At 43.3% G+C, this 12765-nt stretch overlaps 1 protein-coding gene across 1 annotated transcript; it reads right to left on the bottom strand.

The window, feature by feature from the left end:
* Positions 1-2813: 2813 nt before the first annotated feature.
* LOC311132218 (cholecystokinin receptor type A-like) lies at positions 2814-10221 on the bottom strand (the record flags this gene model as incomplete). Its single annotated transcript, XM_084165444.1, has 5 exons — positions 2814-3436; positions 3728-3855; positions 4177-4438; positions 8840-9091; positions 10095-10221. The coding sequence occupies 5 exons, from the start codon at positions 10219-10221 to the stop codon at positions 2814-2816; spliced, it is 1392 nt and encodes a 463-aa protein (XP_084021570.1).
* Positions 10222-12765: the final 2544 nt, after the last annotated feature.

Genomic DNA, 12765 nt, shown 5'->3' on the forward strand with positions numbered 1-12765 from the left:
CCCCATCAAACACCTTTGGGATTAATTGGAACGGTGACTGCAAGCCAGGCCTAATCGCCCAACATCAGTGCCCGACCTCACTAATGCTCTTGTGGCTGAATGTAAGCAAGTCCCCGCAGCAGTGTTCCAACATCTAGTGGAAAGCCTTCTCAGAAGAGTGGAGGCTGTTATAGCAGCAATGGGGGGGACCAACTCCATATTAATGCCAATGATTTTGGAATGAGATGTTCGACGAGCAGGTGTCCACATACTTTTAGTCATGTAGTGTATTTGAACAAAGTAAACTTGTTTTGATGGTAAAATTGTAACCACAGGATTATGTCATCATGGTAACCAATTTTCAACATAGACCAACCTTGTATAAAATATGTTGAATTTGTACCTTTGAAACAATGTCAGGTCTCCAATGTAATTTCCACTATAAGAAAAAAGCAGTAGGCTGGGCAGCACCTTGTACTGGAGAGTTGATACATCTACAGCTACCCTTCGGTCTGCCATCCAGGGTCCTAACCAAGCCCTGCTTAGCTTGGATATTAGTCACTGACTATTACCAATGTGCTACTATGAGAATGATTGTTGAGAAATCTCCACTTAATAGATTCACTGTTGCTATCGAAGTCATTCCAAAGGGTAGTAGGTTCAACAGAGGAAATGAAATGTAACCAAAGCCACCACAAGCTCACAATCAATGGGAGTGATGGGGGCATGTTTTATTTTAATTTTTTATGGCCAAATCACCTTTTAAGTAAAAGGTGATTTTGATTTTATTTATTTATTACATGTTCATGCTCCCGACACCCCCATTGATTGTTAGCTTGTGGTGGCTAAGGTTAGCTGAAGTTTGTAGTGGCTTTTTAAAGAAAACTGAACCATGGATTACAGTTTCTCCTGGCCCATAGACTACTTTCAGGGTGAGGAACCATCGAACATCAAGTTGTAAAATAGTGGACTGCTCCGTCAAATAATTGTATCAAATCAAACTGTATTTAAAGTGCATTTTAAAGTTGATTTGATTTAGTCCTATTCTTTAACTTAGAATTTTGGTTGAAATGGAGCTGTGAATCCAACATATTGATTATTAATGTGTAGACAAACTCGAATTAAAGTCAGACTCAGTAGCAAAGATGGATGCATCTCCTTCAAATGTTGATATTTGGTTGCGTTGACAACCAAACACAATTCAATATCACTTTTGCAAAACTGTAAATAGCCTAATGTTAAGGCTTACAAACTAATGTAACCGTATTTATTCAACCGTAAAATAAGGAACACATCAGTGGCCGCATTTTGAGGTTCCTGTAACATTAAACGTCTTATGTAATCGGAAAGCGTTCAGGGGTCACAGGTCTGTGGAAATCTTCACAATTGCTATAATAATTTGTACAGAATCTCAAACGGCATTAATCATTTGCACCATGTACTATAATGTAATCTCAACTGCAATCCAGGTCACTTGGTTGTGCTATTAGATGAAGCACGATGATAACACATTAAGTTTTTTTTTTTTATAAATAAACAAAATGTCTGACATTGTATTCCCATTTGAACTTTGTTGTGGTTTTAAATGGTTGAAAGCGCAGTGATAACACATTTATGTGACAACTATACTCAAAATCAGACATTTTATTTTTCATTTTGAATTTGGTTGTGCTTTTCGATGGTTGAAAGCATAGTGATAACACGTTGGGAATGTAACAAACTTTTGGCTGTCTTTTTGAGTGGGTGAAAATAGGTTGGAATCTCATTGATCAACGTATCTACTAAATATTACCCAATTCTCCGCGTAGAAATGACGTGATATGCCCAGTGGTGTTTATGCTTCTCTGAAGCCTCATGTTGAAGAAGACCCCACTGGCCCTTCCAGTGCAATCCACCAGCACACCTCTCTACTGTAGCTCATAACTCAGATTTGAAAGCCCCCCCCCAGAGACCAGGAAGTAGTGTAGCAGAACAGAAATGCATTCTGACATTCTCATACAACACTACAGACTTTTAATATTTAATTTACTTTTTTTTCAGTTATGTATCCCATGCACGTTACATAACAATTTCCCTTAGAGCAACACTAAAATAATCCAATTAACATTTGACATGATGCTACAAAACAACAGCGAGGAAAACATTTGTGCTGCAGTGTATTTAACAACCCAAGTCAACGAAGACCAGATGCGGTATGCTTGACAGGGAATGCTGGGAAAGGTCCCTTTTGAAGTAGGGGTACAGACAGGTGCACAGAGTCCCACACCACGATAAGGCCACAGTCATGTCACTTACAATAGTACACGTGGTACAACGATAAAAGCTGACTGGGTCAAGGACGAGAAAACACAGCTTTTTGTGCGCCCACGAGGTGTATCACAGCATGACGCTATGCTACGAGGCTAGGAACGTGTTTTTTCAGCATGACGCTATGCTACGAGGAACGTGTTTTTTCAGCGTGACACTAGGACACAAAACTGCCAGGGATGGGAACGATTAGTCAGTAAGTATTTACACATTTGGGCATATTTCTGTGTCACACTGCCTGCAAAAGGGAGTCAGAGGTATGGGAAGTTATAAATGTCTTGGGGAACGTGGTGTCATCACTGGGCTGTGGTTTGTAACTTTCAAGTCCCTGACAAGAATGTGTCCAGAAAGAATATTATGCAGAGAGGAGGAGAACACACACACAAGGGTCATCCAGGGTTCATCCGCTCCACATGCACATGGAGATCTTACATGGCTCTGAAAAAGGGGGGGGGGGGGGGCTAAGCCTGGGCGGAGCGGGGGGGAGGGCTAAGCCTGGGCTGGGCGGAGCGGGGGGGGGGGCGGGGCTAAGCCTGGGCGGAACCACGGATGCTACTGTAGGTGAAGCGCGTGTTGTTACCTCTAGGCGGCGTGTGCCCGTTCTCCTCTCCGCTCCTCGTCCCTCCTCTTCCTCCCCCTCTCCCCGTCCCCATCCTCCTCCCAACCCCACCACCCTTGGGGCGGCTACAGCAGGTGAAGGTGGACAGAATCCCTTGGCGGAAACGCTTATTCATGAAGCAGTATATAATGGGGTTGACACAAGCGGAGGTGTACGACAACAGGTGGATGAAGGATATCGGCGCCCCCGAGAGGAGCTTGTCGGCAGAGCGGCGGTCGAAGGCCCGCCAGGCGTTAACGGCGAACACGGGCATCCAGCAGAGGAAGAAGAGACAGACGATGACCAGGAGCATGCGGATCACACGCTTCTTAGCCATCAGATTACAGGTGGAGCTGTTGCTGCACACGCGACTCAGCTTGGACTTGGTGCTAGCACTGCCCGTGTTGTCTCTGCCGTTGATGGTCACGTTAGAGCTGGGGGTCGACGGAGGGTTCTGGAGGTGGGCGAGTTCGCCCTTCTTCTTCTTGGTGGGCTGAAGGTAGCAGCCGTCGCTGTCGCCGGGTTTGATGCTGCCTGTGCTGTACTGTCTCTCTGTGACAGATCATAACAGTAGAGATGAATACAAATTAACTTAAACTAAAGTTGATTTCTCTGAATAAAAATTATAGCTGACAGAGGTGGATCTAATAAAGATAAAGAAATCATCTCTGTAATAGCTCATAAAAATATGTGAATAATGACTGACCCCGTGCAAATTAGATTTACCAAAGATTAGCCAATTGTAAACAATTACCAATAAGGAGGCCACCAAATTCATATGACATGATAATATGGCCAGAGCTGGACATTTTCAAGAGGTCAGTTGAGGTTTTATATACGTACCTCTGCTGGACTTCCTGTTGGCCACCTCAAACGTGATGCCCCTGTAGAGCTCCAGGGAGATGAGGCCATAGGCTGTCATCATCATGATCCCAGGAACCAGGAAGAGCAGCAGCAGCAGGGACACATACCTGGAAGGAAGAAGGGTCGATGGCGTCACCGAATTGGTCGAAAGCAAGTGTCCAGTCAGTGCATCAAAGTGAATTGACTTTACAGAGAACAGATCTCTGAGCTCAGCAATGACCTTTATCTTTATTAGATTGTTTAAGTATCTATAATCTAACAGACCAACAAATCAATGAATTAGATACTTCCCCCTTAAAGTAATAGACATGAAAATCCCATTTCATATTTTGCACAGACCTCTCCATTATTTACAGTGAAAATCACCTAACAGTTGAAACCCCTCTTTGTGATGGCATCCGTCTGCCGAAATTAAACTCTCCTCTCACCAGGACTGCTGGATGACATCACTGGGCCAGACCAGGCGGCACATGTTGCCCGTGCTGTTGTTGACCCGGGTGAAGGGCACCAGGGTGCCGGAGATTGGGTAGGGCAGCATGAACAGGAAGCTCACCACCCAGGTGGCAGAGATGACCTTGGCGGCGTGGGACTTGGTTTGCCAGGTACGGGAGGTCAGGGGGTTGCAGATGGCACTGTAGCGCTCCAGAGAAATGGCCACCAGGTTGAAGGTAGAGACGCTCACCGAGATCCCTGGAGAGATGACGAGGGATAACGGTCCACAGTTTTATACCACAGGAGTGAGTATAGAATCTGATTTAATAGATCGATAACAGACAAGAATGTAGGCTACACTAGCATGTGTGATTTTGTACGACTGTGATTTTGTACGTAACATTATTATAAAAAAATATCTTTATTTAACCAGGTAAGCCAGTTGAGAACAAGTTCTCATTTACAACTGCGACCTGGCCAAGATAAAGCAAAGCAGTGCGATAAAAACAACATCAACACAGAGTTACATATGGAATAAACAAAACTTACAGTCAATAACACAATAAAAAAATCTATATACAGTGTGTGCAAATGTAGTAAGTTATGGAGGTAAGGCAATAAATAGGCCATAGTGCAAAATAATTACAATTTAGTATTAACACTGGAGTGATAGATGTGCAGAAGATGATGTGCAAATAGAGATACTGGGGTGCAAATGAGCAAAATAAATAACAATGTAAATAACAATATGGGGATGAGGTAGTTGGGTGGGCTAATTACAGATGGGCTGTGTACAGGTGCAGTGATCGGTAAGCTGCTCTGACAACTGATGCTTAAAGTTAGTGAGGGAGATAAGTGTCTCCAGCTTCAGAGATTTTTGCAATTCGTTCCAGTCATTGGCAGCAGAGAACTGGAAGGAATGGCGGCCAAAGGAGGTGTTGGCTTTGGGGATGACCAGTGAGATATACCTGCTGGAGCACAGACTACGGGTGGGTGTTGCTATGATGACCAGTGAGCTAAGATAAGACAGGGATTTGCCTAGAAGTGATTTATAGATGACCTGGAGCCAGTGGGTTTGGTGACGAATATGTAGTGAGGGCCAGCCAACGAGAGCGTACAGGTCACAATGGTGGGTAGTATATGGGGCTTTGGTGACAAAACGGATGGCACTGTGATAGACTACATCCAATTTGATAAGTAGAGTGTTGGAAACTATTTTGTAAATGACATCGCCCAAGTCAAGGATCGGTAGGATAGTCAGTTTTACGAGGGCATGTTTAGCAGCATGAGTGAAGGAGGCTTTGTTGCGAAATAGGAAGCCGATTCAAGATTTAACTTTGGATTGGAGATGCTTAATGTGAGTCTGGAAGGACAGTTTACAGTCTAACCAGACACCTAGGTATTTGTAGTTGTCCACATATTCTAAGTCAGACCCGCCGAGAGTAGTGATTCTAGTCGGGCGGGAGGGTGCAAGCAGCGTTCGATTGAAGAGCATGCATTTAGTTTTACTAGCGTTTAAGAGCAGTTGGAGGCAATGGAAGGAGTGTTATATGGCATTGAAGCTCGTTTGGAGGTTTGTTAACACAGTGTCCAATGAAGGGCCAGATGTATACAAAATGGTGTCGTCTGCGTAGAGGTGGATCTGAGAGTCACCAGCAGCAAGAGCGACATCATTGATATACACAGAGAATAGAGTCGGCCCGAGAATTGAACCCTGTGGCACCCCCATAGAGACTGCCAGAGGTCCAGACAACAGGCCCTCCGATTTGACACATTGAACTCTATCTGAGAAGTAGTTGGTGAGTCAAAAGCCTTGGCCAGATCAATGAAGACGGCTGCACAGTACTGTCTTTTATCGATCGCGGTTATTATATTGTTTAGGACCTTGAGCGTGGCTGAGGTGCACCCATGACCAGCTTGGAAACCAGATTGCATAGCAGAGAAGGTACGGTGCGATTCGAAATGGTCGATGATCTGTTTGTTAACTTGGCTTTCAAATACTTTCGAAAGGCAGGATGGATATAGGTCTGTAACAGTTTGGATCTAGAGTGTCACCCCCTTTGAAGAGGGGGATGTCCGCGGCAGCTTTCCAATCTCTGGGGATCTCAGACGATACGAAAGAGAGGTTGAACAGGCTAGTAATAGGGGTTGCGACAATTTCGGCAGCTCATTTTAGAAAGAAATGGTCCAGATTGTCTAGCCCAGCTGATTTGTAGGGGTCAAGATTTAGCAGCTCTTTCAGGACATCAGCTATCTGAATTTGGGTGAAGGAGAAGCGGGGGGGAGGGCATGGGCAAGTTGCAGTGGAGGGTTCAGAGCTGGTTTGCCGGGGTAGGGGTAGCCAGGTGGAAAGCATGGCCAGCCGTAGCAAAATGCTTATTGAAATTCTCGATTATCGTAGATTTATCGGTGGTGACAGTGTTTCCTAGCCTCAGTGCAGTGGGTAGCTGGGAGGAGGTGCTCTTTTTCTCCATGGACTTCACAGTGTCCCAAAACTTTTTGAAGTTAGTGCTACAGGATGCACATTTCTGTTTGAAAAAGCTAGCCTTTGCTTTCCTAACTGATTGTGTATATTGGTTCCTGACTTCCCTGAAAAGTTGCATATCGCGGGGACTGTTCGATGCTAATGCAGTACACTCAGTTCAACTAAGCTCATAAGGCATTTATAAGTTACATTTTTCAAGAATCAGGGTATACTGTATATCATTAATTTAAAAGTCCAAAAATGAATGTAGCAATCGCAGATTGCCCCTTTAAACCCTGTACAATGTCTATTGTAATACTGTACAAACAGCAGGTGGGAATGACTCTTTCTCTACAGTAATACTTCTAATAGCTGGCCTTACACTTTCTCTACAGTAATACTTCTAATAGCTGGCCTGACACTTTCATGGCTAGTCACTTTGTACTTTACGAGCGTGTAGAGACAGAGGTAAGTTCCAGCACTTGTGGATGATCAACAACCCCATCCGTTAACCGGTGGACGTTACCAAACTCACAAAGTCATAATAACGAACAACGGCACCAATAAATACACACCGTGACAGATGAGGTAATCATCGCTACTGACATGGCCGTGATCTCACCGCAGATCAGGAAGGCTGTGAACTATCTGACTATTAACAAACACCACAGTAGAAAATTTTCCCAAAGACATTGAATAATACAACCTTAAACCAGCTGATAGAAATGTATTTACCTAGGATATATCCATGTAATATCCAGTCAGGAAATATTGTTGAAAAAGATTTGAACTACAAGAGCGCTTAAAATTCCAGCTATGCATAGGGCTATGCTGTATCCAGGACCTGTCTATCCATACAAAATCTAGACAAAAAATATCAATGGAATGTTTTCTAGCGGGTTATCAAGCATGAGAACGGTACAGCCTTGACTATAAATGGCTCTAGAGAATGGATCATCAACTAGAATAGACATTGATATTTCTGTGCCTGAGAGTTTCAAGTCATTGAGACACTTGTCAACAACAAACATCACTCTTCTTCCTCATCTTCTTGCCTTGTGACCTGGACCTTTCTGCTCCGAGTAAATCAGGAGACGGGCCAGTACATTTACAGCCCCGGTGGAGGAGAGGCGATGGGGGAACGCGGCCATGACCAATAGCCATCAGATTACTTTATTTGGTGTCTCTTCACACTGGGCCCCAGGTCAGAGACAAAAGGGAGGTTTTATTGTCTCAATGGATTCTGGGATCTGCTTCTCTGTTGATTTTCTATTATCAGCCCCCCCCCCCCCCCCCATGTGTTCATGATAGTTCGGTGAGTGAGTGGTTGGAACTTGAAGGTATCTTCCTATGTGGTTATGTGGACAGAACCTACTGTACTCACTTCCCTTACCTGACCCCTTGAAGTGAGTGACATCAGTGTAGAAGACAATAACAAGGTGAGACCATGCATGTTTCTGACCCTACTGATCATGTACAATACAGTACACATACCTTAACTATGAGCATGTAAACACCTTCTATTGCAGTACCACGGAAATCCCAACAGACAAACCCATTACGCTTTGTGAAAACGTGACCATGGCCCGTATCCACCAAGCCTCTCGGAGTAGGAGTGCTACGTTGACTTTGGGTCGTCAGCTGGACGGTGTTTCCTCCGAACACATTGTTGCGGCTGGCTTCCGGGTTAAGCGAGCAGTGTGTCAAGAAGCAGTGCGGCTTGGCGGGGGTCGTGTTTCGGAGGACGCGTGGCTCTTGACCTTCGCCTCTCCCGAGTCCATACGGGAGTTGCAGCGATGGGACAAGACTGCAACTACTAATTGGATATCACGAAATTGGGGTGAAAAAGTACCCCAAAAAAATAACATAAAGTAAAAACAAAGAGTAGGAGTGCTGATCTAGGATTAGTTTAGCCTTTTAGATTGTAATGAATTAAATGATATGGACAAATCCTCGATCAGCACTCCAACTATGATACGCTCTGTGAATACGGTGCCAGGTCAGGACCTGTGTACAGTGCATCCACGGGACTCACCCATGAAGTACATGGCCACAACCTTGTTTCTCAAGTACCATATCGGCACCAGGGTCATGACCTGTGTACAGTAAACTCACCCATGAAGTACATGGCCACAACCTTGTTTCTCAAGTACCATATCGGCACCAGGGTCATGACCTGTGTACAGTAAACTCACCCATGAAGTACATGGCCACCTTGCAGATGCCCGAGCCGAACACAAAGTCCCTCATGAGGTTGGGGATGAGGGTGAAGGGCATGCAGAAGAGGCAGAGCATCAGGTCGCTGGCGGCCAGGGAGAGCAGGAACAGGTTGGTGACGGTGCGCATGCGGCGGTTCCTGACCAACACGGCGATGATCAGGCTGTTACCCAGAACGCTGACAAGGAAGATGAGGCTATAGAGGAAGATACGTACCGTCTGGTTCAAATCTATACAGAGGAGAGAGAATTGGTCAACATCATTGTTGTGATAATTGTCCTGATCATCATTTACATTTACATTTTAGTCATTTAGCAGTCACTTTTATCCAGAGCATCATTATTATTATTATTATCGTTGTCATAATCATTATCATAAACATCCTTATCTTAATAAAAATCAACATCATTATCATCCCTATATTATTTAGATCATCATGATCAATGTCTTCACTTTCAAATAATAAATTAATTGTCTGTTTTTAATGGCATGGCCCTTGTGTAAAGAGGTTGACGTTCATTTAAGTGTATCCTAATTCGATTATAAATTATTTTTGTTGTGCATTACTCATCCTGGTTATTTTAGAGCCAGCGTTAGTAAAGGCAAGCTGGAATTCAGTTGGAGTCAGTTCTGGTTGGCCGCATCACTCAGGGGAACAGTGTGTGCAAATGTGGTGCTTGAATTAGCAACACTAAATTCAACATGTCCTGTCTCGTATTTAATATTTTAATGATTATAGATCTATATTATACATATCAGCTTAATTTCAATGATAATTCAGAGATCATTTCCGTCAATGTAACAGTCAGACCATTTTGACTTAAGCAAATATACAATACGTGTTGATCTGGTACTAACTTATAGTATTAATTTATGTTTAAAAAATGATATTCAGCCCTCGGGCACTCCATCCAAGCAGAGGAGCCGAAAGAACGCATGCTACTTCAACCGCGCGTAAAGCGCAGTGGCCCTGCTTGGTGGTGTCCAAAGGGTCGCTCTGTTTAAAATATGTATTATTTGAGACAAAATACATTTTCACAAACAAAAACAAATGACACAACGTGTGTGTAACAGGCTGGGGAGTGTTATGATCTCAAAATAAAACCGTTTTATGACTTTTCATCAATATCTCCACTAAAACATAGTTATTTAGATTTAAAAGATATGTACAATTAGTTTACTTTTTGTTAATTTAATTTCCCCCAATTTATGATTATCAATAGGATTGGTTACCTTTCGGTTCAGGAGCCGTCTCGCTTTCATCTTCACACTCTGAGACATTCTTGATTCCAGAGTCACATAATATTTTATTAAGATTTGTTGAGTTTATGAGCATATCATGCAATGTAAATGGTTCCATTTTCGCTGTTCTATCTATTTTTTTCTGATGCTTAAATTGAGATTATAGGCCATGTAAAGGAACCCATTCCGTCCATCCTTCGCAGTCTATGACGACGCCAAATTTGACATTATAATGTCAGCAAATCACACTTCCCAAACGTCATGTTCATATTCTCCAGGGGAAAAGTCTTAAAAGATCCTAGAACTGAAGATGTCCTATTCAAAGAAGTTTGCATGACTCCATTTCTATTTGATTTAAGAGAATTGTCCCGTTTTTCAACGAAATGTACAAGTAACCGAGTCAGTGAGCAAAAATGATTGAAGTCAAGCGTCCGCTGCATGCAGTCTGTTGCGCTCCCTCCCGCGCTTCCTGTTGCGCTCCCTCCGGCGCTTCAATGTTGATATGAGAAATACAGGAGAACCATAGAGAAACTCTGCTTTTGAAGAGACCCCGCCTCTCGAACCCATGGTCGTGCTCTACATTTTCAAATGGAGATTTGTAAACGTATTACTGACAATATTTCAAGAATATCACATCAAATGTTTTCAACAAAACTAAAATAGTTTTAGATTGTTATCTGAACAACAAAAAAAACGGACTACATGCAGGATCTGCGAGACGTAATAATGTCAGAGTCAATGTCAAAGACCATTTCCTCCCGTAATTGGTTGTTCGCATGAGAGATAATAGGCTGTCATTATAGGAGAGGACTGGACAGAGGCTCACCCGATGATCGCAATCCATCAACATGCCATAACTCCACATGCATGTTTTGCATAAAAATCTTCTCCTCTCAGTAATTGTATCACGTTGACTATAGTTAGACCTAAGATGCATATCATATTCAAAAAATGCCCCTCCTAAACCCTCAGCCTTGGTAGCCTACAGTGGGGAAAAAAGTATTTAGTCAGCCACCAATTGTGCAAGTTCTCCCACTTAAAAAGATGAGAGAGGCCTGTAATTTTCATCATAGGTACACTTCAACTATGACAGACAAAATGAGAAAGAAAATTCCAGAAAACCACATTGTAGGATTTTTTATGAATTTATTTGCAAATTATGGTGGAAAATAAGTATTTGGTCAATAACAAAAGTTTCTCAATACTTTGTTATATACCCTTTGTTGGCAATGACACAGGTCAAACGTTTTCTGTAAGTCTTCACAAGGTTTTCACACACTGTTGCTGGTATTTTGGCCCATTCCTCCATGCAGATCTCCTCTAGAGCAGTGATGTTTTGGGGCTGTCGCTGGGCAACACGGACTTTCAACTCCCTCCAAAGATTTTCTATGGGGTTGAGATCTGGAGACTGGCTAGGCCACTCCAGGACCTTGAAATGCTTCTTACGAAGCCACTCCTTCGTTGCCCGGGCGGTGTGTTTGGAATCATTGTCATGCTGAAAGACCCAGCCACGTTTCATCTTCAATGCCCTTGCTGATGGAAGGAGGTTTTCACTCAAAATCTCACGATACATGGCCCTATTCATTCTTTCCTTTACACGGATCAGTCGTCCTGGTCCCTTTGCAGAAAAACAGCCCCAAAGCATGATGTTTCCACCCCCATGCTTCCAGTAGGTATGGTGTTCTTTGGATGCAACTCAGCATTCTTTGTCCTCCAAACACGACAAGTTGAGTTTTTACCAAAAAGTTCTATTTTGGTTTCATCTGACCATATGACATTCTCCCAATCCTCTTCTGGATCATCCAAATGCACTCTAGCAAACTTCAGACGGGCCTGGACATGTACTGGCTTAAGCAGGGGGACACGTCTGGCACTGCAGGATTTGAGTCCCTGGCGGCGTAGTGTGTTACTGATGGTAGGCTTTGTTACTTTGGTCCCAGCTCTCTGCAGGTCATTCACTAGGTCCCCCCGTGTGGTTCTGGGATTTTTGCTCACCGTTCTTGTGATCATTTTGACCCCACGGGGTGAGATCTTGCGTGGAGCCCCAGATCGAGGGAGATTATCAGTGGTCTTGTATGTCTTCCATTTCCTAATAATTGCTCCCACAGTTGATTTCTTCAAACCAAGCTGCTTGCCTATTGCAGATTCAGTCTTCCCAGCCTGGTGCAGGTCTACAATTTTGTTTCTGGTGTCCTTTGACAGCTCTTTGGTCTTGGCCATAGTGGAGTTTGGAGTGTGATTGTTTGAGGCTGTGGACAGGTGTCTTTTATACTGATAACAAGTTCAAACAGGTGCCATTATTACAAGTAATGAGTGGAGGACAGAGGAGCCTCTTAAAGAAGAAGTTACAGGTCTGTGAGAGCCAGAAATCTTGCTTGTTTGTAGGTGACCAAATACTTATTTTCCACCATAATTTGCAAATAAATTCATAAAAAATCCTACAATGTGATTTTCTGGAGAAAAAAATTCTCAATTTGTCTGTCATAGTTGACGTGTACCTATGATGAAAATTACAGGCCTCTCTCATCTTTTTAAGTGGGAGAACTTGCACAATTGGTGGCTGACTAAATACATGTTTTCCCCCTCTGTATATGGTGGACACCAACAAACTTTTAAATTGATTTCTTACACAGTGGTGGAAAAAGTACCCAATTGACATACT

This window comes from Coregonus lavaretus (genome assembly GCF_964263955.1).
Source record: "Coregonus lavaretus genome assembly, chromosome: 7".
Classification (NCBI taxonomy): domain Eukaryota; kingdom Metazoa; phylum Chordata; class Actinopteri; order Salmoniformes; family Salmonidae; genus Coregonus; species Coregonus lavaretus.